The sequence below is a fragment of the Nasonia vitripennis genome, chromosome 3 (assembly GCF_009193385.2).
Source record: "Nasonia vitripennis strain AsymCx chromosome 3, Nvit_psr_1.1, whole genome shotgun sequence".
NCBI lineage: Eukaryota > Metazoa > Arthropoda > Insecta > Hymenoptera > Pteromalidae > Nasonia > Nasonia vitripennis.
The window spans coordinates 15,044,282-15,069,176 of record NC_045759.1 but is presented as its reverse complement, the minus strand read 5'-3'; the positions used below and the strand labels follow the sequence as shown (position 1 = coordinate 15,069,176).

General features: G+C 39.2%; 4 protein-coding genes and 3 non-coding genes across 9 annotated transcripts in view; 2 read left to right on the top strand and 5 right to left on the bottom strand.

Annotated features, from left to right (window-relative positions):
* LOC100119856 overlaps positions 1-24,895 on the bottom strand; it is a 30,897-nt gene that overhangs the window by 3,568 nt on the left and 2,434 nt on the right. The window contains exon 2 of one of the 3 annotated variants that reach the window (XM_001603513.6): positions 14,933-14,995. Coding sequence is in view for 1 of the 3 variants with exons in the window: in XM_031927285.2 (XP_031783145.1) it covers positions 12,686-12,755 (70 nt within the window). In the remaining 2 variants the exon portion in view is untranslated. Of the gene's footprint in view, positions 1-12,685; positions 12,829-14,932; positions 14,996-24,895 lie in introns of those variants that run through there. The other 2 variants (XM_008206431.4, XM_031927285.2) reach the window with 2 other exon arrangements.
* Positions 269-2,742, bottom strand: LOC103315799. The gene is made up of 3 exons (XM_031927286.2): positions 1,318-2,742; positions 782-925; positions 269-695 (listed from the first exon to the last, which is right to left on the bottom strand). The coding sequence occupies exons 1-3, from the start codon at positions 1,411-1,413 to the stop codon at positions 369-371; spliced, it is 567 nt and encodes a 188-aa protein (XP_031783146.1). The 5' UTR covers positions 1,414-2,742; the 3' UTR covers positions 269-368.
* On the top strand, positions 13,097-14,889 carry LOC100119781 (facilitated trehalose transporter Tret1-2 homolog). Its single transcript, XM_031927284.1, has one exon. The coding sequence runs from the start codon at positions 13,153-13,155 to the stop codon at positions 14,023-14,025; it is 873 nt and encodes a 290-aa protein (XP_031783144.1). The 5' UTR covers positions 13,097-13,152; the 3' UTR covers positions 14,026-14,889.
* LOC100119752 (cytochrome P450 4c3) lies at positions 18,048-24,681 on the top strand. Its single transcript, XM_001603426.6, has 11 exons — positions 18,048-18,463; positions 21,478-21,684; positions 22,461-22,646; positions 22,755-22,824; positions 23,235-23,361; positions 23,433-23,493; positions 23,576-23,685; positions 23,780-23,848; positions 23,912-24,086; positions 24,149-24,328; positions 24,400-24,681. Exons 1-11 carry the CDS (start codon positions 18,250-18,252, stop codon positions 24,561-24,563), a joined length of 1,563 nt encoding a protein of 520 aa, XP_001603476.3. The 5' UTR covers positions 18,048-18,249; the 3' UTR covers positions 24,564-24,681.
* On the bottom strand, positions 18,578-18,650 carry TRNAV-AAC. Its single transcript has one exon. It is a non-coding gene; the product is annotated as a tRNA-Val (tRNA).
* TRNAV-AAC lies at positions 19,673-19,745 on the bottom strand. The gene has a single exon. It is a non-coding gene; the product is annotated as a tRNA-Val (tRNA).
* Positions 20,719-20,791, bottom strand: TRNAV-AAC. The gene has a single exon. It is a non-coding gene; the product is annotated as a tRNA-Val (tRNA).

Genomic DNA, 24,895 nt, shown 5'->3' with positions numbered 1-24,895 from the left:
GCGTTTGGTGTATATAGGTATATACACAGTGCTGGCGCTTCTCCGTGCGATATTCCGATGCGTGTGTATGTGCGCACGTTCAATCATGTCGCGTGCGCAACAATCTAGCCCCTGATGTCTGCTGGCCGAGAGAAATGACGTGGAAAAAGTTATTTTATATAACTGCTCATGTAACGTTCCCTTAGATTGTGATGTGTCTAAAGATCTTGATTTCGCTAGTGGATCCGGGATTTGTCATTTTTTTCATTTATATTTCTAATACGAGAGGTTTACAGTTTATGATATTTATTTGCTTTGCGACAACAACGTAGTCTACATTCATTGCACTACATATTCATATAATCCATCGCAATACAAGCCCAGACATTCTAGTCGGTGTTCAGGTATCCCCACTCGGAGTAGAAAGTGATGTTGCAGGCTATATCATCCTTTGTCCTCAAAGCCATGTTCACGTAGTGATAGTCGCTGATATCGTGGATATTGGGTATCAGCACTTCGAACCTGAAATCGTTTATTATTCCAACTATGGTGTCATTCTTCTTCATACATTGACTGTTGAGCTTGGAATCAGGTACCACTATGCCTTGTGGCAAGAGGTGATGGTCGCTGTGATTCTTGCAAACAGGTATGTCCTCCGCCAGCAAGAGTCTTCCGTTATTGTGTTCCGAATCGCTGGCGTATACGTTCGTCTCGATCTGAAGTGTCAATGTAAATTTATCGTAAAGGAAACAGTTCACGACCAAAATTATACTCTGTTCACATGGAAAATCGGTATACTTACGTAAATGTCTTCTGACAAATCAGCGTTTACCGAGAGTACAGTGTAAATATCGTTGAATGTGGCGTTATGCTTGGCAATACTGTACGATAACTTGTTGATCAATTCCGAATTGACGTACCATATCTGGTATCGCGTCACCTTGATCTGAAGCAATAACAGTTATGACGTTTCTTCGAAAATCCAAAGCCTTTGTATTAAACATTTTTTTACAATTCGTGCATGAACAAGGCCCTTTTCCGTGCATGAAAAACGAAAGGAAAATCGAGTTTTTCATAGCAGCGGTTGGAAAGTTTCGGATATTGTCAAAATTTTTTTTATTGACCATATACACTGTAATATCCTCAATTTCCCATTCGTTATCGATGAAAGGAAAAGGGCCAATTCATGCCCTCATTGAAAAAAACACGGTGAGCAACAAAGGAGGATCGGACTTTTCAGACTCAGATGGTGTTTTAAAACATCATCCTCGCTTGAAAAATCCAATTTTCCCCCCTAGTTGCACAATGTACTATTCTTGGAGCAAATTAGTCACTCACCTGGGGTAATACCTCTTCATCTGAGATTGGAGCTGTTACTGTCTCTGCGATCAGAAGGATCGAGACGCAAAATAAGATATCCAAGAATCGGTTCATTTTTAATTGCCTCAGCGTTCGATGCGAGACTGCGGAAAAATGCCTGCTCCCATTATTAATATACCGTCATGTCGTTTGTGCTTGAATGAGTTATGTCTTCGAAGTGTCATCCTTAGGTGTTTTTTGTCGTGCGAGCTATATTTCACCCAGATGTAATTGGCTAAAGTTTAAATATTAGCATTCGTAATAAGTTGCTTGTTTGTTTAGTACTTAACGATGATAGACGGTTTTGATATATTGATATTGAAAAAATTTAATTTATAGTATCGATTGACTTTATGATCGAGTCATTAAAGTGTAATGAAGATGTAGTTTTATTTGTACATTTTTCAGGAAGAAGGCATCAGAGCTATTAAAAAAGACGTGTGCCATCAGTTTATCGTTATGATTGAACCTGCACTGTTCGGCAGGATCAAGCTGTCTCCATTTCACTCTCGGTAAATCCTTAGTACAGAAACTAAGCTCGTTCAATCCATTATACCGATGAATAGCTTTCCTTGAAATATATACGTGTACATAGCGGCGAGCAATATATTGAAGCAAAGCATGACTTTCGTCAGTCGGCTATACTCAACAGCAATCCTTTATTCGATAATATCGCCAACTGGCTTTCGTTTCTTGCTCGACGTAGAAGTCACTTTTTCCCTTCCACTTGGCTTTCATACACAAAGCACCTTAACACAAATTAACAAGTACATTCAACTTTGCATCCTAGAATTTCTCGTAAACGGCGAAAACCACACAAGGTCCCAATAAAGATTTTGCTGAAAAAGTCAGCACAAGCCTGAGATGGAGTTTCAATTATTTTCCAGCGTCTTTATAATTCCCAATTTCTCACCCTATTTTCTTCTCATCCCTCTATTTATAACGCCAACCCATAGCCGTCTTTATTCTCCCTCTCGGCACGAGCTTCTGCTGCGAGACGTAACAGCGTATACGCCACACGGAGTAGGGGCTGATATTGCCAATATTTGCTTTGATTCTCGGGCGAGTGAGAGAGAGAGAGAGAGAGAGAGAGAGAGAGAGAGAGAACGCGGGGGTTGTCGTTGTCGTCGTCGTCGCCGGTGACACGCATACGTGCCCGGTGGCAAGCGCGTGCCTCTGCACACACACAGAGAAGCGAGTAGCTGATGCATCAGGGATGGGTATAACGCCTCCCTCTCCCTCTCTATCTCTCTCTTGGCGCGTGCATATTAGATACCGGGGCTGAATTACCATTTGAATGTCTCGGTGCCGGTCAGCTTTTGTCGTGTATGTATATAGCTATAGTGTACATGTACGTGAGTGCGTGTGTGCGTGTGTGTGTGTGTGTGTGTGTGTGTGATTCTAACCGCAGACGTATATGTATGTATCTGCTGGGGCACCCCGTGGCGCCGTATGTTCGCGTACGGCCGGTATTGTCTCCTCGTAGTGTACTGCCGCCGAGCGACCAGCCAAGAAATGAGAAAATAAAAGGACGTCTATCTGGGAATAACTTATTAAAAGTCGACCGGCGGTGATTGAGCGAGAGTCATTGGAGCTGCGGTCGACTGGTGTGCGATATTGCATTCCAAGTGTAGTCGGAAGGGGTCGAAGGGGGAGAATAAATTTATTCAAAGATTTATCCACTTTTTGTTAATGTTTAGAAACAAGATCAGCTGAATGGCGAAGTCTTGAGTAGCAGATGTCAATAATTTTAGTAGCATCCACTAATTAGTGAATATCGATAAAATCAAGAACAAATGCCCTTTACGTAATGTCACATCCACACCACAGTCAGATCCTCTCGACTTCTATAAACGATTGACTTTCCCAATCGCTTTGACTCGCTGTTTATTTATATTTGTAGCTCTTCCAGGACAGCGTATTCGTGGTCGAGGAGCATCGAGTAACAATGCAAACGAGAAAATATTGACACAGCTTCCGAGCGAAAACTGCACACGGAAAAGGAGACCGCACTGCTCTCTATACACTATGCGCGTCGCACACACCCCCTGCGCGCACTCCCTTTAACGCACTTCTGCCGTTTTTTCAAATGTGAAAAGGACAGCTAGGCGTGCGCTACTGTCAAATCTATTGATCACGGCTGACTTTGTATTTTTTTTTCGCTGATGGGCGTATGTGTGCTCCGTCATACTGTTTTGACGTTGTACAAAAATTTAGCTTCAGTACACACAGACGGCAGCGAGTTGGTTGTGTGTCCAACGATTTAGGTGTAGCTAGAGCGTTCGGACCGAGGGAAATGATGCGGAAAAGCTGTTTATATTTTCTGAAGTTGTAACTTACTACTCTGTTTTTAGTCCCCTCGATTCGGCTGCTACGTCTGATGCGGATATGTTTGTGTACGCATCTGCCAAATTTTTATGTGTCGCAGATCGATTTCGTATGAGCGAATCGGGGACGTGACTTTTTGTTGCTGCTGCTTAATCTAGGAGATGTAGTGTCATGTACCTTTGTTTGACTGGGTGAGAAAAGTATCCTCAGCAAGGGAACATTGTAATTTGGTCACAGCTGTTTTAGACGTTGATAAATTTAAATAAACCTAATGTGCAGAACTCATTGGGACATCGCTATAGATTGTTGAGTCGTTGGGAGGTCTAAAGTTAAGAGTTTGTTTTGAACAATTAGTCTTTAAAAAAATTTTAAATAACCACAGTCATAGAATGAGCAGCTCAGGTAAATAGGAAAGCGCCTATGCGCCACCTATCTTTAGTGTTCAAAGACTTGGGAGGTCTTAAGCGAAAGGTGAAAAGCCAGTCCAAAATCCCATTGTCTTGATTTATTGCGGCCCAACAATTAACTATGATATATTAGCATAAGCAATAATGCGTAATAGCCGCACGCAATTTACAGTCGCAAAGTACATTCGAGCGTGACTAACCAGCCGAAATAAAAGTTGAGACACTCTCGATCTAAGAGTATACGCAGGGGGGAGAATTTAAAGTGACAAATTCAGCGCCCCATCGGCATAACGAGCCGTAACCTCGCGTCTCCTCTTCAGCATATAGCATCGCGGCCGTATCCATAACGCGACGGAGATCATCGATGCGAGCAGTGATTTTCCAGCGTCGCGCTCTGGGCCGATTTAAAATAATGCCTTTTGCAGCCGGCGTGTCGAACTCGTTGAAAGCAGGGGGGTGGGATTGACCGCTCTTCGCTGTGTGTGTGTGTGTGTGTGTGTGTGTGTGTGTAAGTATACCGTTGCTGATCGCGCGACAGGTGGCCCGTGAAATCGGGCCACAAGCGCAGCGAATCGAACGTCGCGTCGGCCCCTCGTAGGACTTGGCTCATTAAGGAGTCGAGTGTGCGCAGCGATCCGGCAATGAGCTCTTTGAAGCGCTGGAAGCTCATCGCGCCGCGAGGCTTCCGAGAAGTGTCCGGGCTGCACTGGATAGAGATGAGGGTTCAGAACTGCGATGAACCTGCTGCTCTGCTTAGTATGAGTGAGCTTGATTGTCGGTGACGAATATTTTGAAACTTCTGCTTGTCATAAGTTTTCTTTTAGATAAATATGAACTTTAGTTTGAAAGATTTACAATTTGCTTTATTTTAAAAAAATCCGAGGTGATTATTTTAATGAAAATCATGTCGGCGAATGTGATTAGGGTATAACACGTTGTTTGTGCTGGGTTTCTCTGATTATGGGGTCTGTCTTAAACGGATCAACTTGTCTTTTTCGCGTTTCAGCCGCTTTTTAGCCGAGAAAAGAGTCTGCGTCTCTTCAAACTTGGACATCACATGTAGGATTATACCCACATAACACTACCCTTTTCCAATTATACATGCGAGACAACTCAGAATACCTCTCTTAAACTCGTATTGTAAGCAATTTTCGTTAAAAACTCATTCCGTGCGTCTATACAAAACTCTCGGAATGCTAAATCACATTTACACGGGAAATCAAAATCATCGCGAAAAATCTCAAGAGGAAGCCCCAAAGTCAGGCGCGTCGAAATCCAAGAGAGAGAGAGAGAGAGAGAGAGAGAGAGAGAGAGAGAGAGAGAGAGAGAGAGAGAGAGAGAGAGAGAGAGGGCTGCGCGCGTTCGCGTTTTAGCGCTTCACGTTTGTTTCCATTTAAATGGTAATCGAGTTCATAATGTAATTGTATTCCTATGTAAGCCCTCCCCCGAAGCTCACCGCATCGGCCAACCCACGGCCGTATTGTTCGCATTGTGCTACCGCCGCCGCTGCTCTCCTCTCTCGCACTCTCTCTCTCTCTCTCTCCCTTTCGCGAGCGCTATACAACGTCGCGCATAAACATTCCCGTCTCTCTCTCTCTCTCTCTCTCTCTCTCTCTCTCTCTCTCTCTCTCTCTGTCTATGCGCGTCGTATACATATATATGGGTATGTATATACATATACGCGGCCTTTCAGCTCGCCGTAGAAGCGTTGGCCCGAAATCTCTAAGCCTCTTCCGCCCAGTTTCATATTTTGCTGCAACAATAGCCACACTCCTCTTGCGGCCACCCCGCGTATATACACACTGTATGGGTATATACGTATAGCGCGACTTTTCGGGAAAAAAAATGTTTATGGATAAGTTTGCTTCGATACACCGCGATGCGCGGATGCGCGACTGTGTGTATATGTAAATCGAAGGGTGGAAAAGCTCTCTTTCAATTTCGATGGACTGTCCGACTGGTATATGTAGAGCTTTTCGAACGTTTACTCGACAAACGTATTCGTTTGATACGGAGCAGCGAATTGCAAAAGTCATATACATATTCTCGAGTTTTGGTGTGTATTTGATATACAAGCGAGGTCGACGACATAATGAGATCAATTCGTTTTTATCTGATGCCGGTGACTGATTCCCATCTCTCGCGCATATTCGAACGAGATAACGAAGCTCGCTGAATTACAAAAATCAACAGTATAACACACCGTCTATATCTACATCCGTCTGACTATACGTACAAGTTTTTACAAGACAAGCGAAGGAGTAGTATAAACAGCGGGCGAAGAACGGAAAACTTCATTCGAGACGAGGGGTTAAACCTCGAACGCAAGGAGCTGTCTCGGCAGTTTGCGCGACTTCGAAGCGTATTATAAACCGCGCCCCATTGTTGAAGCCCGCTTTCGCGCGCAAACTCGCTTATATTCCTTTCTCTCTCTCTCTCTCTCTCTCTCTCTCTCTCTCTCTCTCTCTCTCTCTGTCTCTCTTCTCTTTTTCTCATACATATTCATCAAACGCTAATTAATCATCGCCCCGCGCGCCTCCGTCGAGCCCACCACCCTCCTTTTCTTTCGCTCTCCCGACTTCACACGGCGCAACTTGTATACATGTATACACACACATACACACAACGTTATATACATATATACAGGCACCGCGGCGAATATAATGTGTGCGCTCGGCGAAAATACGAGCCTCCTCGTGTTTACCCTGCCTCATAAATTACGACGCCCGCTCTTCCAGATGGCGAACTTAATGTTGAGAAAATAATTTATATTTTTCTTATTGCAAACAGCGGGTTAGATAATGCGCGGCGTAACACCGCCTGCACGTGGCTGCTCTCTGACTATAATACAACGTGCAATACTTACGATTGACGAACATCAAGTGTTTGTGCAAAAAAAGTTCTTAAGTCTACTGAATTTGAATGAGTACGAATCGATGATTAATCGCGAGTTTTTTGAAGCTCGCAAAAAAGTTGTAACGATCAGCAGCAGCAGTAGCAGCTCCGATATACAAGCTAGTCCGTAGCGCTGTATCAACAGCTGAGAGATTGAAAATCCGCGTCTAATTCCGTAAAGTCAGTAGCCTAATAAAGCGATCTCCTCGTCTTATCCGGCCTAAAGACACGCCGAGTCTCGACTCTCGGCGCGTAATCGCGTTTCCAGGCTTAGCGCCTTGTATCCACCCGAGCGAGAAAATAAAAGGCAGAACACGCACACACACACACACACCTCCGAAAAAAGACTCGCGCACTTGCAGCTCCGTCCGCACGTTTGCGTAGATAATTAGCTATCGTTTATTTTACACTCTCCCGGCGAATCGTGAGCCGTGTATAATGCGCTCGCTCGCGGTGGGGTCCCGGATACCCATGGTGACTCTCTCTCTCTCTCTCTCTCTCTCTCTCTCTCTCTCTCTCTCTCTCTCTCTCTCTCTCTCTTTCTCTCCCTTCCTCGACGTATAAATACAGCAGTCGCTCATATAACGCTTCGCTGGTAATGCGAAGCGATCATCGGCACCCCGACGTCCATTGATATTACATACGCGTGGGCCGATCCACGTCAGCAGGGGGAGGATGGAAATTTCTCTGGCTCTCTCTCTCTCTCTCTCTCTCTCTCTCTCGTCCCCCTATAAGCGCACGATGCTCTCTTTTGCGGCCCGGCTACTGTGTGCAGTCAAGTTTCTTTATGCTGCTTATTTAGCGCATATAGGTTACTTAGACTGTATTGTGATTTTTCCAAGTTCGCAGATCTCCTATGTGTTTTCCGTAAGTTTCGTTGTTGATATTTTTCAAAAATATATACGCTGAAATCGAATTTTAAAAAACAATTCTCAAAAGCGTACACCTACTGTCTTACTGAATCTATAAACAATGTGACAAAATGCAAACGCAAATTCAAAACCTGCAATTCGCAATGATTTCCCTACATCAGCTAATTGACTTTAGCAATAATCGACTGTGCTGTCGAGCACTGCGCTATAAGCGTATACGGGTGCGGACGGAGTTAGGGGCCCTTTGGGGGCATTTAAATAATTCGACGACACCCGTGGCGCATATATCTATACAGCCATCATACAAGCGCAGACCCTTCTCTTATATGTATATAGCGAGCTGGCATCTGCCACAGCCGCACATTTTCTTATCTCGCGGCGTGGGGCTTTCCCTCCTAGACGCGCGAGCGCAGATAAATATCGTCGTGATTTCGTTTGCGGGGATGGCTCCCGTTGTCCACCCCAGTAGACACGTATAATCGTCGTCATCGGTATTTATGGACAGGAAAAAGACGGACATTAGCGTTACGTGGGATTACAGAGCCGAGTGGCCTCTACCATGGCATGTATACAATACGAACACGTATAGAATGTACGTATGTGTAGTTCGATTGTGCGAGCTCTGTGTCGCTCTTAGTTTGGATTAGTTACGGCGAATTAATTTTCGATAAGTGCAAGCAGGTTCGAGATTACTCTAATGAAGAAGATAATCGTCGGTGATTTGATCGCGGGTAAACCTGTGATGTGACTCTTATGCTAATTTTGTGAAAACACTTTTTTATTGGGATTTCCAAATTCGTATCTTTACAACGACAGCTTTATTATTGCCGTTAAATTTCGATACTCAACGTAAACATTTGATATTATATTATCAAGATATTAAGATCCCTGGTGAAAATATCGAAGTGATTTTGTGATGTATTGCTTCATGTAATTTTTATGTATGATTTGTGATGTCAGTTTTTTATGTACTGATTTCGAACGTTTCATTACCTAATTTTATGACTTTTTAAAAAAATTGAAATACTTTCGCTTCATTAAACTTTTATACGTGATTTAAGTATGTTCTTTGGATTACATAAATATTTAGTTCAAAATAATTATACTCTTAAATACTTTAAATTTGTTAAAATGAGTAGTCATATGGATGCTACCATGCGGATGGTAGTGCGAAAAATGGAAGCTTATACCTCAGAAATTAATCATTTTCAATACTTTTACTAAATTAAAGAATATAAAAAAGTAATATTCATCACTCATTAGCCCCTATTTTCCGCACTATCATTCTCACGTTTGCACCTATATGGCCACTCATTTTGACAAATTTTAAGTATTTAAGAGTATAATTATTTTGAACTAAATATTTCTGTAATCCAACCCTGGTAGAAATTAGCCGATTTAAAATGGTGAAAAAGCTAAGAACTTGGTAGTTTTCTTTGTCAGTTCTTGTTACAAGATGTAACGCTTTTCATCCTAGTTCTTTGGCAGTTCTTAGATCGAGCTGTTTTTGAAAAGTAATGTCCAAGATAGTTGGTCAAATGACAATGTTTACTTGGCTCGGATGGCTAAGACGCGCGACTATCCTTGTGCAGGGCTCGGGTTCGAGTCCCCGATCGCTCGAAACTTTTCGGATGTTATTTCGCATGCAAATCAGTATTCTATATACTTTCATTAAAAAAAACTCGAATACAAGCCTGCTAGTAATGACGCCATTAACCACGTGCAGCTGTGTCGTATTAATTCACCAACTAACTTCGGATGAAAATAGTTAAGAATACTGAATTTAAAAACTGCCAAAGAACTAGGATAAAAAGCGTTACATCTTGTAACAAAAACTGACAAAGAAAACTACCAAGTTCTGAGATTGACAACCTCAAAACTTCCAAATAACTTGGATACCGTTTCTACCAGGGAAAGAACATACTTAAATCACGTAAAAATGTTTCGCGGAGCTGAAATATTTCAATTTTTCTAAAAAGTTATAAAATTACGTGATGGAACGTTCGAAATCAGTACATAACAAACATACATCACAAAATCACATCAATATTTTCACCAGGGATCATAATAAAAAATCCAAATTTTTCAACGACATATCTAAAAAAACAAACGAATTCGAGCAAGCGACCACCTTCGATCCGTTCTACAGCTATAACAGCGAAAGACGCGCCATGTGTTTTGACTGCCGAACATCAAATATTGCGCGCGGCTGTATAATACATATACGGAGATTTCGGGCGCTGCAGGACAATATAAGTATATACCGGCAGATTGCTGGCTGACAAATGAGCGGCCCCTCGACGACCAGTAGAGATACAGCGGGACGCGCGCGCGAAAGACATATGGCCTCGTAAAAAAGTGATACAGGAGCGCGCGCCAGAGAGAGAGAGAGAGAGAGAGAGAGAGAGAGAGAGAGAGACCGGTGTGCCATAATGGCGCGGCAGTAACAAACGCACTTCCTACTTGGATATAGGATATTAATGGAGATCAAATACCGCACATTCTGTCGTCCCTGTCGCGGGGCGTTGATTTACCCTGATTCCTCTCTTTCTCTCTCTCTCTCTCTCTCTCTCTCTCTCTCTCTCTCTCTCTCTCGCGATGATGCTGCAGAATGAATCATTATTCTTATTATTATTTTTCTTTCTTTTTCAAAGAAGAGCGATGCATAGTAGCTTCGTTGAGAACGAAAAATCGCGAGAAATTTATGGAACTCTTATTGCGCAGATACACAGCGCTTTCTTCGTTAATTCACTATCGGATTAAAGTATCTTGACGCGATGTCGAATCGTTTAAGCGTATCTCTCGCGTCTATAATTATATTAGCGCGTAATGTATGTTTAGGCATCAGATAAAAACTTGCAAGCATAATAAGCTTTATCGGGGAAATTCAAACAGAAAAAGAAATCATTATGGCTTAGCGGATCGGGATCCAGCGTCTGGAGATAAATCACTATGATTACATCAAATATTGACACGCACCATTAAGCGTGCAGTGTGTGATTATAAAATGAGCTTGGAGTTCACGTTTAACCGCGGAGAAAATTGATTTGACAATCGGTCGAAAAAAACTTATCAACTTCGGATGCGATTATCATCCGAACGGCCTATCGGAATCCAACGAAAATCGAGCTACTCCGTCGTCTCAACGAACCCTACGGACTGCTCGATTTTCGCTGGTATCCGTCCACTTTGAAATATATATATATATATATATATATATATATATATATATATATATATATATATATATATACATATGTGTGTGTGTGTGTGTATGTAACGCGCGCTCCTATATGTACACCTATATATAATATATTTCTCTTTATCCATATATATTCCTACTGCTGCATGGCCCATCCCGTGAACGTGTACACACAAGCGGTTTGCGCCATAACGGGGGCATATAATGTAATGCGCGCGCGGGCGACACTCCCCCTCGACGCTCGCGCGAAATGATCCATGGCTGTGGAAAGGTGTAGATCACGTGCCTGCATGTGTGCCCAGCGTAGAGAGACAGTCTCTTGCACCCTCCAATTGTTGGCATGTGTGTGTACAAGGGTGTGTGCGATGCGCTTCTGGGTGAATCTGTTTTTTTTACTGATTTGTTGGAGTTCTGTAGAAGCGGCGTTTCCAGGGGGATGACGCTTGTTTTTCGGCTCACTGCAGGAAGCTCCTGGATTTTCTGGCGGAGTTTTGAAGATCGTGATTCTTGCGATGCTGTGGATGTCTATGTGCGAAATGGTCTTTTCCAATGAATCTAGAAGACCGTGTTTGCTCAGGTGATGGTATATGGCGCCCAACTATATCAGGATTTTCAATGCCTGGATTATACAACGTCATCAGTCAACGAGTTCAGAGATAATTCATGCCTTTGGCCAATCGATAAAGCGCAGGAATGAAAATTGCGATATCGCAGCTTAATGCATTTTTAATTAGCCACAAGTTCGAGAATTCCCTAGAGAACGTTCTAGCCATAATTAATGGCCGTGTACGGAGATTAATTTTAAATTTCAAGCTAATGACCTCTCCAGCGTATCACCAGTAGAGACGACTGCGTATTAGATCGTAAAGCCAGTATTAAAGTCAGCTCGTTGGAATATATACATAATCCAGGAAAAACTATACACTAGTTTTACTGTGCCACGCGGTTGGTACATGTTCGCCAAATGTTTGCGCGGGTATAAATTCGTTAGCTTCTTCAACTGGAAGGCGATATCTATCTATCTCTCTTTCACTCTCTTCATAGCTAAACTCGAGCCCTCTAGGACAAATATTTGGATTAGAGAACTATAAGTATGGCAGTCGTGACGATAGTGCTGCCAGTACGGGATTGAAGTTCGACGCCACTAGTACCATTGTCGCTAGTGAGTGCAAAGTGCAAAGATCCGATCTTGGAGATTTTTGTGATATGTGGTCATTCGTTCGATGCTTGAACTTCGCGGTGGAGTTTTTTTTTTGAGGACTCGTTTTTTCGTCTGTCTTGAAAGTTTTCGACTTTTCAACATTCATCATCGCTTTGATTCCGAGTTGATGTTAAATCGACAGAAGTGAACAAGAGATTTTGGAATAAACTGTTCGAATACGAGTTTTTGAACAGATCTAACATGGTGCGTGGACTTGAGAAGCTGTACACCCTGCGAAAGTTCTATCCACAATGGCTCACGGGAATAGGAGGTAATAGGTTACCCCATACCATAAGCCTATATAGCGCACACTTCCTTGCATTCATACCAATCTAATCTCAAAATTATACGACTTTAATATGCATTCTCAATATTGCAATTCGTTTCAGTGACGGTGATAATGATAGAGCTAGGCATAATGTGCGGTTGGTCCTCACCGTACCTGGTCCGTCTGACATCTCCCGACTCCAAGCTTCCCTTGACGTCCGAAGAAGCAGCCTGGGTCGCTTCATTGCTCAATCTCGGGCGCTTCTTCGGGGCGATATCCGGGGCCGTCTCCGTTAACTATCTCGGCAGCAAAAGGTCTCTCACGCTCTCTATTGTACCGATCGGCTGCTGCTGGCTCTTCACCATGATCGCCAATTCCGTCGCCTGGTTGTACGCTGCGAGGGTCATAGGTGGGCTTGGCCTCGGAATGACCTACAGCTGCTTTTCTCTCTACGTGGCCGAAGTCGCCCTACCTGAAATACGAGGAGCTTTGGTTTCGCTGGCTATGGCTGGCGGTGGATCCGTTGGTGTTGTTGTTAGTATTAACTTTGTTGAAATAATTGAGGATTGGCTCGATCGTTACCTTCACAAGTTTCACATCTTTCGTTTCAGGTGAGCAGCATATGCGGCTCGTACCTCTCGATGGACGTTTCGGCAGCCGTGTACATAGTCGCCTGCATCATGGTTGGTATGCTGTTTCTCTGGCTGCCCGAATCGCCGCACTGGCTCATAAAGATCAAGGATTACGAGCGAGCGAGACGATCCGTCGGCTGGTACCAGCCCAGTAACGATCCAGACCAGGAAGTCAACGTCATCAAAAACTTTGTGGCGTCCACCAGCTGTGAGAGTTTTCGCGACAAGCTGCGCAGATTCGAGTCGGCGCCGATACGCCGAGCCATGCTTCTAATTATCATTCTGTTCACCTTCATGCAGATCACGGGCTTGAACACTATTATCTTCTACATGGAGACCATAATCCGGAACAGCCAGCAGACGTTGTTGGAACCTTCGGTGGCGGTCATCTGCGTGCACTCTTCGGGTATCCTTGCCACAGCTCTCTCCATGTGTCTGATCGACAGGTGCGGCAGGAGATTCCTGCTGATCGTTTCGTCGGCTGGAGTTGCTCTGTCCATGGCTGGCTTGGGTGGAAACTCGTACCTAATCAACATAGGTGCCGACCTGACGAGGTTGCACTGGTTGCCGCTGGTCTCGGTCTTCTTGTTCATCATTAGCTACTTCGTGGGACTGATGAGCGTGCCCAGCACGGTGCTGGGCGAGATTTTCCCAGCCGACATCAAGTGCGTGGCAGGTTGTGTAGCCAGTTTGGTTGGGGCTGTCTGGTCGTTCGCCGCGACCAGGTCGTTCCAGCCGATTAAGGATGCGATCGGGGATACCTATGTCTTCTGGCTGCACGGCATTTGCGCCTTGCTCCTTATACCTTACGTCTGCGTATTCATGCCGGAAACTAAGGGCAAGAGTCTACAGGAGATACAGAATAAGCTTCTTAGGAAATGATCCGATGAGTCTGTCTTATTTGGACGTCTCGTTGAAGTTGAGAAGTTTAGGTTGGATTATGATCTGACAGAATTTCCCATACCTCTGTTTGCCATCGTAACTAGGATTATCGTTGAACCAGCATGGAATTTCGCAAAATCGTAACTTGAAGACTTGACATAGGTTGTATGATAATATATTAGCATTAATGATATTCTGTAATTTAGTTTTTTACCGTAAATAAAAGTGTACATACAGTTAAAATCTTTAGTGTCACTGTCAACGCCCACATATAATTATCCATCATATACACCAGCTTCCAAAAAACTCCCACTACACCCAAGAAACGCATCGAAAATAGTAATCCCATGACCAACCAAATGAGAAGCAATCGAGCAGCCCTTCAGCACTTGGCTATATCGAATTTCACAGAGAATTTATCAGCCGAACGTGCTATGCAGTCGCGTGGCCCCAGATCCAGCAATGCGCACACTTCGTGATTACGTTTTCTTCCGGCGCGTGCGACCTTGGGCGATTCCGCGCTCTCTGACATATTAGTCGGAAATTGGCAGCGACGCCCCAGAGCAATTGCGGACCTCTCTGGGCTGTGCGTATCGAGTATAGGGGGGAGAGGGTAGCTTTTATCGCGAAAGCAACGCCACGTTTTACCTGCGGGAGTTGCACGCGACGAAATTGGAAACTCGATTGGGTAATTCGCCTTTGCCGGACTGCAGCGTTTGCGACAGCGGCTGCTTTACTATTTACGGAATAAATGCCGTGTGAGAACGTTGGCATTTTGTTTAGTTTTGTTGCGCCTTCCTTTTTTGTTTTTGTCTACTGCATTCGTTGATTCGTGTACTTTCGAATCTAGGCGAATGTGAAATTTGAATTCGATGTTTAATTGTAGTATTATATATAGTATATTTACCTTGGTTTGATTAGAAAGTATCCGAGTGATAAAGGACCCTCTGAAGTTTGTGATTTTGCCTACCTAGAATACACGGGGAATAATAAGATATCAGTTTTTCTAGAACATCAACAATAACTCCTCATCGGTTATTCATAATGTCTGTGATATTTTTAGACTTTGAAACGCAGGTGTACGTGATTAGCATCCTCAGCGAGACAACTGTGTTTGTTCAACGCGTCATTCAAGCACGATGTAATCTAATGCTACAGCAGAAAAAATAGTTGAGAGTCATTGAAAGACAGCTCGTCTATATTTTTGCGCGTACGTGCAGCATGTCATTACAGAATTCCATGAAACATATAATAAATCAAGTCACGAGTCTACTCGGTGCGTTAACGTAAATTCCAAGTATTGTACAGACTTTCTACCGATAAGTACTTACGATCCCGGCTAAGACTCACTCCGCAAAGGATTTCACACAAGAAATATCCGTCACATTCATCCGTAAAAATTCGGTCCAAAGTGTGCTCGACTCAGACACACACACACACAGATACATACAGACACATGGCTCCTTGAAGCAGAGGTTCACGCGCCCGTTTGTGAGAGCGCGGGGGCAAGCTTGCAAGCGCGCGCGTGCCTCCGAGGAAAGCTCGGCGGGTAGCGTAGTCCGCTCGGTCGCCTTGGCAACCGGAGGTGTATAGCATCGGCATTCGTATCTAAACAGAGAAGTCTAAGGGGGTGTTATGTCAATATCGCGAGCCAAGAGAGGGAGAGAGTAGAGAGTCTGTCTACTGTGCAGCGCCTATATATCGGCCGAGAGCTACACACCGTTGCGTGACGAAATCACTGCGTCGATACACTGCTAGTTGATGATCTCCGTGCGATAATTTTGTTGCTTGTGTTCGCAATCAAATGTTTATGCAGGACTTTCTACTGATCAAAATTAAATGTGTTCAATAAGATAAAGGGTTCTGAAAAAGTACAGAAAAGTCGGGCAAGATGGATATAGCAAAAATATTTTTATGTATTCATCGCTGCGTCAGCTGCATCATGGTACACAGCATTTTGAAAATATAAATAAATACCTTTTTAAAAAAAGTAATTATTATGTCCCATGATTTAAAATTACTTGGATAAGGTATCCTATTTCATATACATTAAATATATTTTATATGGATGAAATATATCTATATAATAAACATTTAGTTTAAATAAGTATACAATCGTGTATTTTATATTTAATTACGCTGTAATTAGTCAGATTGAACAGGTATTCATTATAATTTAAGGTAATTGAGGCAATAAATATGTTGTTGAGGCAAGACTAGAATTACAATTTTGAGATCGTGATTACGAGTTATTTTTTATAGAATCATCCATAACTGCAACGATCGCTGGTAGAAATGTCAACGGTTCAATGGCTTAGCAATGGCTTATTTAACCAATAACGCCAATGAACCGCTTAGAAAACCGCTAAATAACCGCTTACTGTAATAGAAGCTTATGCACAACTCCTTGCAGTTAATTTGCTTAAATTCAGTTTACTAGCCATACGTATACAATTGTCAGGTTAAAACTTTTATTAATAAATATAAATTTACCTATACTCTGGTAGAAAATTAATGGTTCGAATTTGCTAAGACCTTTAGACTTAGCTAACTGTCTTAACGGTTACCAAGCTAAAATTTAACAAAAAACGTGGCTTAGGAACCGCTAAGTTTCCAAGATGTCTGCCGGAGGCTAATTTGAGGTTACGAGGTTAGGATAATCACCAGCTAAATCAATCAATTTAATTTTATTAATATTTCAATTTTTTACATATAATATAGTCCTATTCTACTATCTGAACAAGGTTTGTATGATACGCATGCACTGCACTTCATTTCACTTGACCGTACCAAGTCAACTGTTATTTCATAATGTCATGCTGTCTGATTCAATAAGATAAATGAAAATTGTTTGTATTAGCAAACTAAATAGTTCAAAATGCCTTGTTCAACAAGACTAAACTAAAAAAAAACCCATTCAAACATTCATTGTGGTTTTGAGTACATAAGATAAGAATTTCACATTTTTCTTGGCATCGGTGATTTTTTACCAAAATCTCAAATCAGTCAATTAAAGTAATAATACAATAAAGATTGCTTGAACTTATTAATTAGCTCTTGGCATTTTCAAAAAGAGTGCACATCAATAATCTTTATTGTGTTATTACTTTAATTGACTGATTTTGTGAAATTCTTATCTTATGTACTCAAAACCACAATGAATGTTTGAATGGGTTTTTTTTTAGTTTAGTCTTGTTGAACAAGGCATTTTGAACTATTTAGTTTGCTAATACAAACAATTTTCATTTATCTTATTGAATCAGACAGCATGACATTATGAAATAACAGTTGACTTGGTACGGTCAAGTGAAATGAAGTGCAGTGCATGCGTATCATACAAACCTTGTTCAGATAGTAGAATAGGACTATATTATATGTAAAAAATTGAAATATTAATAAAATTAAATTGATTGATTTAGCTGGTGATTATCCTAACCTCGTAACCTCAAATTAGCCTCCGGCAGACATCTTGGAAACTTAGCGGTTCCTAAGCCACGTTTTTTGTTAAATTTTAGCTTGGTAACCGTTAAGACAGTTAGCTAAGTCTAAAGGTCTTAGCGAATTCGAAACGTAAATTTTTTACCAGGGATGAGCACTTTAATTTTATAATATATGCTTATCTTAATTAAAAATAACTTGAATACACAAGATAAAAATAAAGTCTGTTATGTACATTTTACCAAAAATCATCGTCTATAATTGTCGCAAAATACAGATTGAAAAAGCGAAACCTAATAATAAATAAATGAGTATTATATCAACAACTAAATCAAATAAATAAATGATGATTGTTACATTTACAACCATATAAAAAATGACCGCGCAATATTAAAATTTACAAAATATTGTGGAAGTTTGTAAATTGAAGGCAGGAACAAATTTTACGAGTTCATCAACAATTTTCTTCTTTTGGTTTTGATTTCAACTGAGAAGCAATCGAATCATCTTTCTTTGTAACAATTGCGCAAAATGTTTGATCAAAAAAGTGTTTCATTGCTGATGAAGCTAAATGCCTGCACAATACGTTGTCCATCATTGACAGTATTACGTGTAGACGGGATACAACGCGAAATTTTAAAGTCGTTCGTATCTTGGTTAAATAATTTTTCAAAAGTGCTATACAGATTCCAGTTTTTTTTTGTAGTTTTTGGAATAGTAGTGAAAGTGAGGGGGGCCCACAGTTTTATAAAGTATAAGTGCGAGTGTACGGAAAATAGTGATAAAATGTTTATGTATTTAGCAAACAAATGTCTGCAGTGGATATTGGACGTGAAAAGGTTTAACATCCTGCTAATGGTGCTTTTCACAATTTTTGGATGGTTGATATTGAGATGGTGGCAAATGAAGCGACGTTGTTGGAAATACCTTGCTAAAATCCCTGGACCATTTTCTCTTCCATTGATAGGAAACCTAGTGCAGCTAAAAGTTGATCATGATGGTGAGTAATAATATACTGCTGCAAGATGGTTTATTTATTAACATTATACAAACTATTCACGTAATTGCTACTGTGTTAAGAACTGAACTAATTCCAAAATAAAATTTTAAAAAATGTTTCCGCCCGGGATCGAACCGGGGACCTTCCGCGTGTTAGGCGGATGTGATAACCACTACACCACGGAAACGCTTATTTTTGGCGCGAAAGGGCCTGCATTCCAACAGACATTTGTATTTTTCTATCTATATAAAAGGGAGATTACGATTAGTATCAAATTGAAACCAAATAAGGGTTGATTTAGAGCGTTATAAGTTTCATTGTATTAAGTAATTAAATAAACCACGATATTTTTATTATGTCACAGCGGGCGACACACTAAAGTAACGTTCAATAAAGAATCATTTGAAAAAAAATCACATATGATTTGCAAGAATGATATCCTGCAGAAAGATGGTGAATTTGTAAATTAGGAAATTATTAAACTGTTTATAAGAGCAAAAACCGCCCGAATCGGAGACTTTCCGTGAGTTAGGCGGATGTGATTTTTCCAATTGATTCTTTATTGTCAAAAATAGTACAATAGTACATTGGTAAAAAAATGCATGTAAAGAAAATCTATTACATATTTATTGATGCACAGAATGATCCTGCAGGATACTCGCAGTGTTAGATTATAAATATTTGTATTTGCTCGCGTAGCTCATTACTTAACTTATTTTTTAAGTTTTTTGTATATTAAACTTATGCTAGAAACCATGCTGATGCGAAAACTAGCTGAATTATAGTCGTAGAAGTTTCTTACTGACTAATCAACGCTATGTACATATATTTTAAAAAAAATATGACTGCTGTTACTAACATTTTTATTTGGTGCATTTTTGCGAATAGTAATCGAAATCTTGCAGTTCTTTTTCGTTTAAATCCGTTATTTCGTAATTGTCGGTTAAGTGTACGGTGTTTATTCTTTTTGGCGAGTACAGAATAGATTTGTTATGGGTGTTACTCGGGATATAGTGAATTATTGGGATTTGATGGTTATTAATTAGGAATAGAAGAGTCTGTCTAGTTTTTTCAACGCATTTGAAGCTTTTTTGAATTGGGTTTTAATATGTAAGTTAAATTTTAATCTTTCGTCAAGTTCAATCTATCGGCAGAAAAATAGTGAATTTTTAAGTTAGGAAATTATTAAACTGTTTGCAAGAGCAAAAATGTTTCCGCCCGGGATCGAACCGGGGACCTTCCGCGTGTTAGGCGGATGTGATAACCACTACACCACGGAAACCTGTTATTTTTCATGATCTAATAATTGGAGCACGGTTTCTTAGAAGAAAACTGATCAAGTAGAAGTGTTTAGTAAAAAAAAAAAGAAATTTCCGCTTTCAATAGGGGCTTTCCGCGTGTTAGACGGATGTGTTTATTTATGGATAATGAATGTTATGAAAATAATTATACATGTATCAAAATAATTGCAATGATGCCTACAGAACTCTCAATAGTTTACCCTGATTTGTTTTGCATTCATTTAAATATTTTGTTACATTATTAATTTTATAAGTTTCACATACATGGAACATATGCTAGAAAATACTTGTTTGTCATAAAACTAGATGAATTTTAGTCGCAAGAGTTTTTTACCAACTTATCAACGCTATATACATTTTTACACGTAAATGTGACTAAATTCTTTGTTTTACATTTAGCTTATTACTTTTTTGTAAAGTAATTAGAATCTCTAAGCTCTTTTATTATCTAGAGTAGTTATTTCGAAATTTCAAACTGTATGTACATACATTGAGTATTTTGTCTGGTGTGTATTATTTGGACTTGTTGTAGATATTTATAGAAATACGAAACTATTGGAATTAGTTGGTTGTTTATTAAATATTAATTATTGTCAAGATATTAGAATACTTCGGGATGGATTAAACTACTAGTAAAAGATCTTTCGAAGTATGGGTCTTGCTACGAATTATTGAATTATTGAATTTATATTTTATTGAGTTTTTTTGTTGTAATTTCTTATCAATTTACACAGTCTTTTCTTACATCTTCTGCCCTCTTGTTTAAAGTGTAATTATTTCCTTTTATGATTATGCATTTTTTTTACTATCCAGTTCTTGTAGTTTTTATTTTCTCATATAGTTAAGCGAATATATTAACCTTTGCACGCGGAACCTGGTTTTTATTATTCAATAATTCGATCGGTGATCGATATATTTAACAATAGATCAATCAAAAGAAAGTTTTATAAAAAATGTTTCCGCCCGGGATCGAACCGGGGACCTTCCGCGTGTTAGGCGGATGTGATAACCACTACACCACGGAAACACCTATGAACATCGGACTGAAAAATACACCTATAAATGTAGGCGTTAAGCCCTTTATCACTGCAAATAACAGTTAATATTAACATTGTAACTTACAAAATATAATATAATTAAGTTGATACTAATACCAAAAAAAAGACATATGTTGTTTTACTTTATAAACGCGATCAAAATTGATGTGCTGCCATCTCTTGAATCTATACTAAACTTCATAACTTTTGTTACACGTAATGCGATGCACGTCGGTATAGTAGTTTTTTTCACTACAAATAATAAATATTGTATTTTAATAAATTATAGCCTATAAAGTTAATATAAACTAGATAGATGAGTGAATTAAAAGAATAATTATTATTATTAAATGATGATAAATTAAAAGAAACAAAATCAAATCTTTTTTATACTTTTTTTTTCATAATTATCTATGATAAATAAATAAAAAATTAATATGTCTAGATTTATTTGTTAATTCGTGTTATCCAAAATATTTTTAATGAAATACGGTTATGCGGACACTTAAAAATACATCTTAATATTATGAAAAAATAATTTAAGTGGTGTCTAGTATGCATGTTTTGATCAAATAAACCATTCTTAGAAATAATGTAACCTTTTCTTGGAAAATATAAAACCTTTATCGCTTTATAATAATAGTAGTCAAAAAAAATTTTCTTTTTTTTGATTTAGAATTATTTAGTCTTATTGTTGGCATGCGGTTGATGTGGGGAACTCAAGAAGGAATCAACAAAGCTTGGCTCGGCAGGAAGCCTTATGTATTTCTGAGTAAGGCATCAACAGTTGAGCAGATTCTAGGCAGCAATCGTCATATAGATAAAAGCTGTGATTACAAATTTCTTCAACCTTGGCTTGGCACTGGACTACTTACTGGTTCCGGTAATATTAAAAAATTAATGATCCATGTCGAATAATCTAATATTCAATGCTATTTAATTCGTTAACTATATACTTGTATTTTTTTTTAATATCATAATTGCAAAAAGATATTTGTTAGGTTTCAAATAAAAATCATCTTTATGAAGTATATACTTTTCCTTTTTATGTACTAGAAAAATGAAGTTAAATAAATTTGAATTTTTATGCACGGCAAAGCGAGATAAGATATAATTTTTCTGTTATTAGTCACGTATGGATTCAAGAAAAATAACATTCTTTTATAGGTTATTATAATAGAATTTTTGTGGAGCAAGCCACCGTCTGGAATAATATTTTAACATCCTCTGACCTATGAACGATTTTTTTCTTCAAATAAATTCAACATGTATAATGCAAACTTAGTTGCAGATTTCATTATTATAAGACCAAATATTTTAGTTTCAACTACTATTAAGTTAACCACTGTATAGGGACAGACAACGTGACTCATGATTGATGCAGGAAAATTGTATACTTTCACACCATCCTACATCCTCCTATGTACAAGATAAAGAACAGAATTGAATGTTTGTATTATTTTTCAAATACAATATTCACAAACATTCACGATGCACGTGGCTATTTTAATACAGTAAAGTAAAATGCATGTATACAAACATTTTGCGTGATCGCTTATAATGTGCTTATATAATACACTTAAAACTATCCATAATATATGACTTTTCCTTTAACGAATCAACAACCGTAATGCTAATTCAAACAATTCTCTACCGCAGGCCATAAGTGGTATTCCCGTCGGAAAATCCTGACACCGACCTTTCACTTCAACATCCTCGAGGATTTCGTGCAGGTGTTCGGTGAGCAGACAGAGGTGCTCGTGAGAAAAATGAGCTCGGAGCTGGGCAGGCCCTCGTTCAACATCTTTCCCTACGTGACTCTCTGCACCCTCGACATAATCTGCGGTAAGAGCATTGAATAAACCCGCGCTTTCTCACACACAAAGCGCTCTCTTATAGCCCGACAATCATTGCAAGCTCACATGCAGATATTCTCTCTCGCACTGCACACAGAGACGGCGATGGGCCGGCGTATCTCGGCGCAGAGCCACTCGGACAGCGATTACGTGCGCGCTGTGTATGAGTAAGTTCATCATGCAATTTATTATAATGCTGGAATTCCTCTTATACTGCTGATGCTCGAGGAAGTTCGCTTTAAAACGCACTTTTTGCTTCAATAATTTATAGAATCCGGGACTCATTGTTCATGTGATTTTTCTTTGTACGATCGACCTACTGCTTGAGCGATAAATAATTGTTGAATGTTTATTCCGTCGTGTGATAGAAAAAATGAACATACGAACCGATAGGAATATTTATATTCTTTGTTTTTTACTATAATTAAAACTGATTTCAATCGTTTTTCATTGAGAGCTTTTTGCTTATACTAAAAACGTAGTTATTTCGAATATAGCTATATTTTAAAATAAAAAATACGTTTTTTTAATGATTGAATAATTTACTCTAATTAACTTCTTACAATACTTTTAATAGTATAGGAAGCATCATTCAAACCAGACAAGCTAGTGTCTTTTATCAGTCGAATATCTTTTTCCGACTTTCGCCACTTTACAAGAAACATCAAGAATGCATTCGAATTTTACACCAATTTTCAAATGAGGTAATCACCAATTTTCTTTATCTTAACTAAATAAACGTAAATCAACAATATACTCAACTTTTTGTACGCAGGTGATAAAAGAGAGACGCAAAGAAATTTCGGAGAGCATTAGAGAGATCAATGGCAACGAAGGTAAGATATCAGTAGTGATGGTAAAATAGGATCTTATACTGACTACCCTACTTCTATTAATCTTGTTTTATCTGAATCCAAGTGCCCAAGAAACGACTCGCCTTTTTGGATCTGTTAATAAAAGCTTCAGAAAATGGAGCTATACTTTCAAATAGCGATATCAGAGAAGAAGTGGATACGTTCATGTTCGAGGTTTGTTTTATTTTGTAATATTGGAATTGTGGTAAAATGATCGATATAACTTTATGAAAATGATGTTGGATTTAACAAAAAATGTATTCAACAGGGCCATGATACAACTTCATCTGCCGTATGTTGGACATTATACTTACTCGGATGTCATCCTGAAGTGCAGGTAATTTACATTTAACAAAGAAATAATGCATGAAATCACATTTTAATGAAACATGATTTTTAGGAAGAAGTAGTCAATGAGTTGGAGATGATTTTCTCTGAAGGAGATTACGACAGAAGACCTAGTTTGAAAGATTTAAAGCGAATGAAATATTTAGACAAATGTATAAAAGAAGCTTTACGCTTGTATCCTAGTGTGCCAATCTTAGGAAGAGAAATTTCTGAAGATGTTGAAATAGGTATATTTTTTAACACTTATCAATTGCTTGCTAAGTTATGAATATAAAATTGATTTTTGTAGGTGGATATACTGTGCCGAAGGGGACAACCGCTTTAGTCGTTCTTCCTGTCTTGCATAGAGATCCAGAGATTTTCTCTAACCCCGAAAAGTATGATCCAGAACGTTTTGCAGCAGAAAACATGATTGGACGTCATCCTTATTCATACATTCCTTTTAGCGCAGGTCCAAGAAATTGCATAGGTACAATAGTTATTAAAATTGAATAATTTTCTTTATATCAAACAGTAAAAGAATGTCTCTGTTTTATATAGGCCAGAAATTTGCGCTACTCGAAGAAAAAGCAATAATTTCAGGAATATTACGAAAATTCGTAGTGGAGGCAACTGAACAACGCGATGACATCAGCGTGACAGCTGAACTTGTTTTGAGAACAAAAAGTGGACTTCACTTACGAATACAACCACGAATGAATTAACATGATTTATTTTAAAAATACTTTTGTACTTTGTTTAAGAATTATATAATTTTATACGAAAAAAAACTGAAGTTTTAAAATAAAAAAGAGCAATAAAAAACGAATAGTATTTAGAATACGTTATGACTGATGATTTTTTTTTCTAGGGTGTTTTTTATCTTGATATCAAATTAAATGTAATGACTAAAAATCATCAAATTCATCAAACCTACACAATTAGTGAAAAATTAAAAATCACGTCATTTCAATCTGAAAAAATATGACAGAAATCCGAATTAAGTAAAACTCATTCAAAATTCGCGCTTTACCCCCGATTCAACGGAAATACCAAA

What these genes read in the sequence shown, in the direction of transcription:
- LOC103315799 (XM_031927286.2), bottom strand. Translation starts at nt 1,413, where the DNA reads ATGAACCGATTCTTGGATATCTTATTTTGCGTCTCGATCCTTCTGATC. An exon ending in ATGAAGAGGTATTACCCCAG is followed by an intron (nt 926 to 1,317) that starts GTGAGTGACTAA and finishes TTATTGCTTCAG; the next exon opens with ATCAAGGTGACGCGATACCA. An exon ending in ATTTGTCAGAAGACATTTAC is followed by an intron (nt 696 to 781) that starts GTAAGTATACCG and finishes TTGACACTTCAG; the next exon opens with ATCGAGACGAACGTATACGC.
- LOC100119781 (XM_031927284.1), top strand. Translation starts at nt 13,153, where the DNA reads ATGGACGTTTCGGCAGCCGTGTACATAGTCGCCTGCATCATGGTTGGT.
- LOC100119752 (XM_001603426.6), top strand. Translation starts at nt 18,250, where the DNA reads ATGTTTATGTATTTAGCAAACAAATGTCTGCAGTGGATATTGGACGTG. An exon ending in TACGTGCGCGCTGTGTATGA is followed by an intron (nt 22,825 to 23,234) that starts GTAAGTTCATCA and finishes TACTTTTAATAG; the next exon opens with TATAGGAAGCATCATTCAAA. An exon ending in TACACCAATTTTCAAATGAG is followed by an intron (nt 23,362 to 23,432) that starts GTAATCACCAAT and finishes TTTTGTACGCAG; the next exon opens with GTGATAAAAGAGAGACGCAA.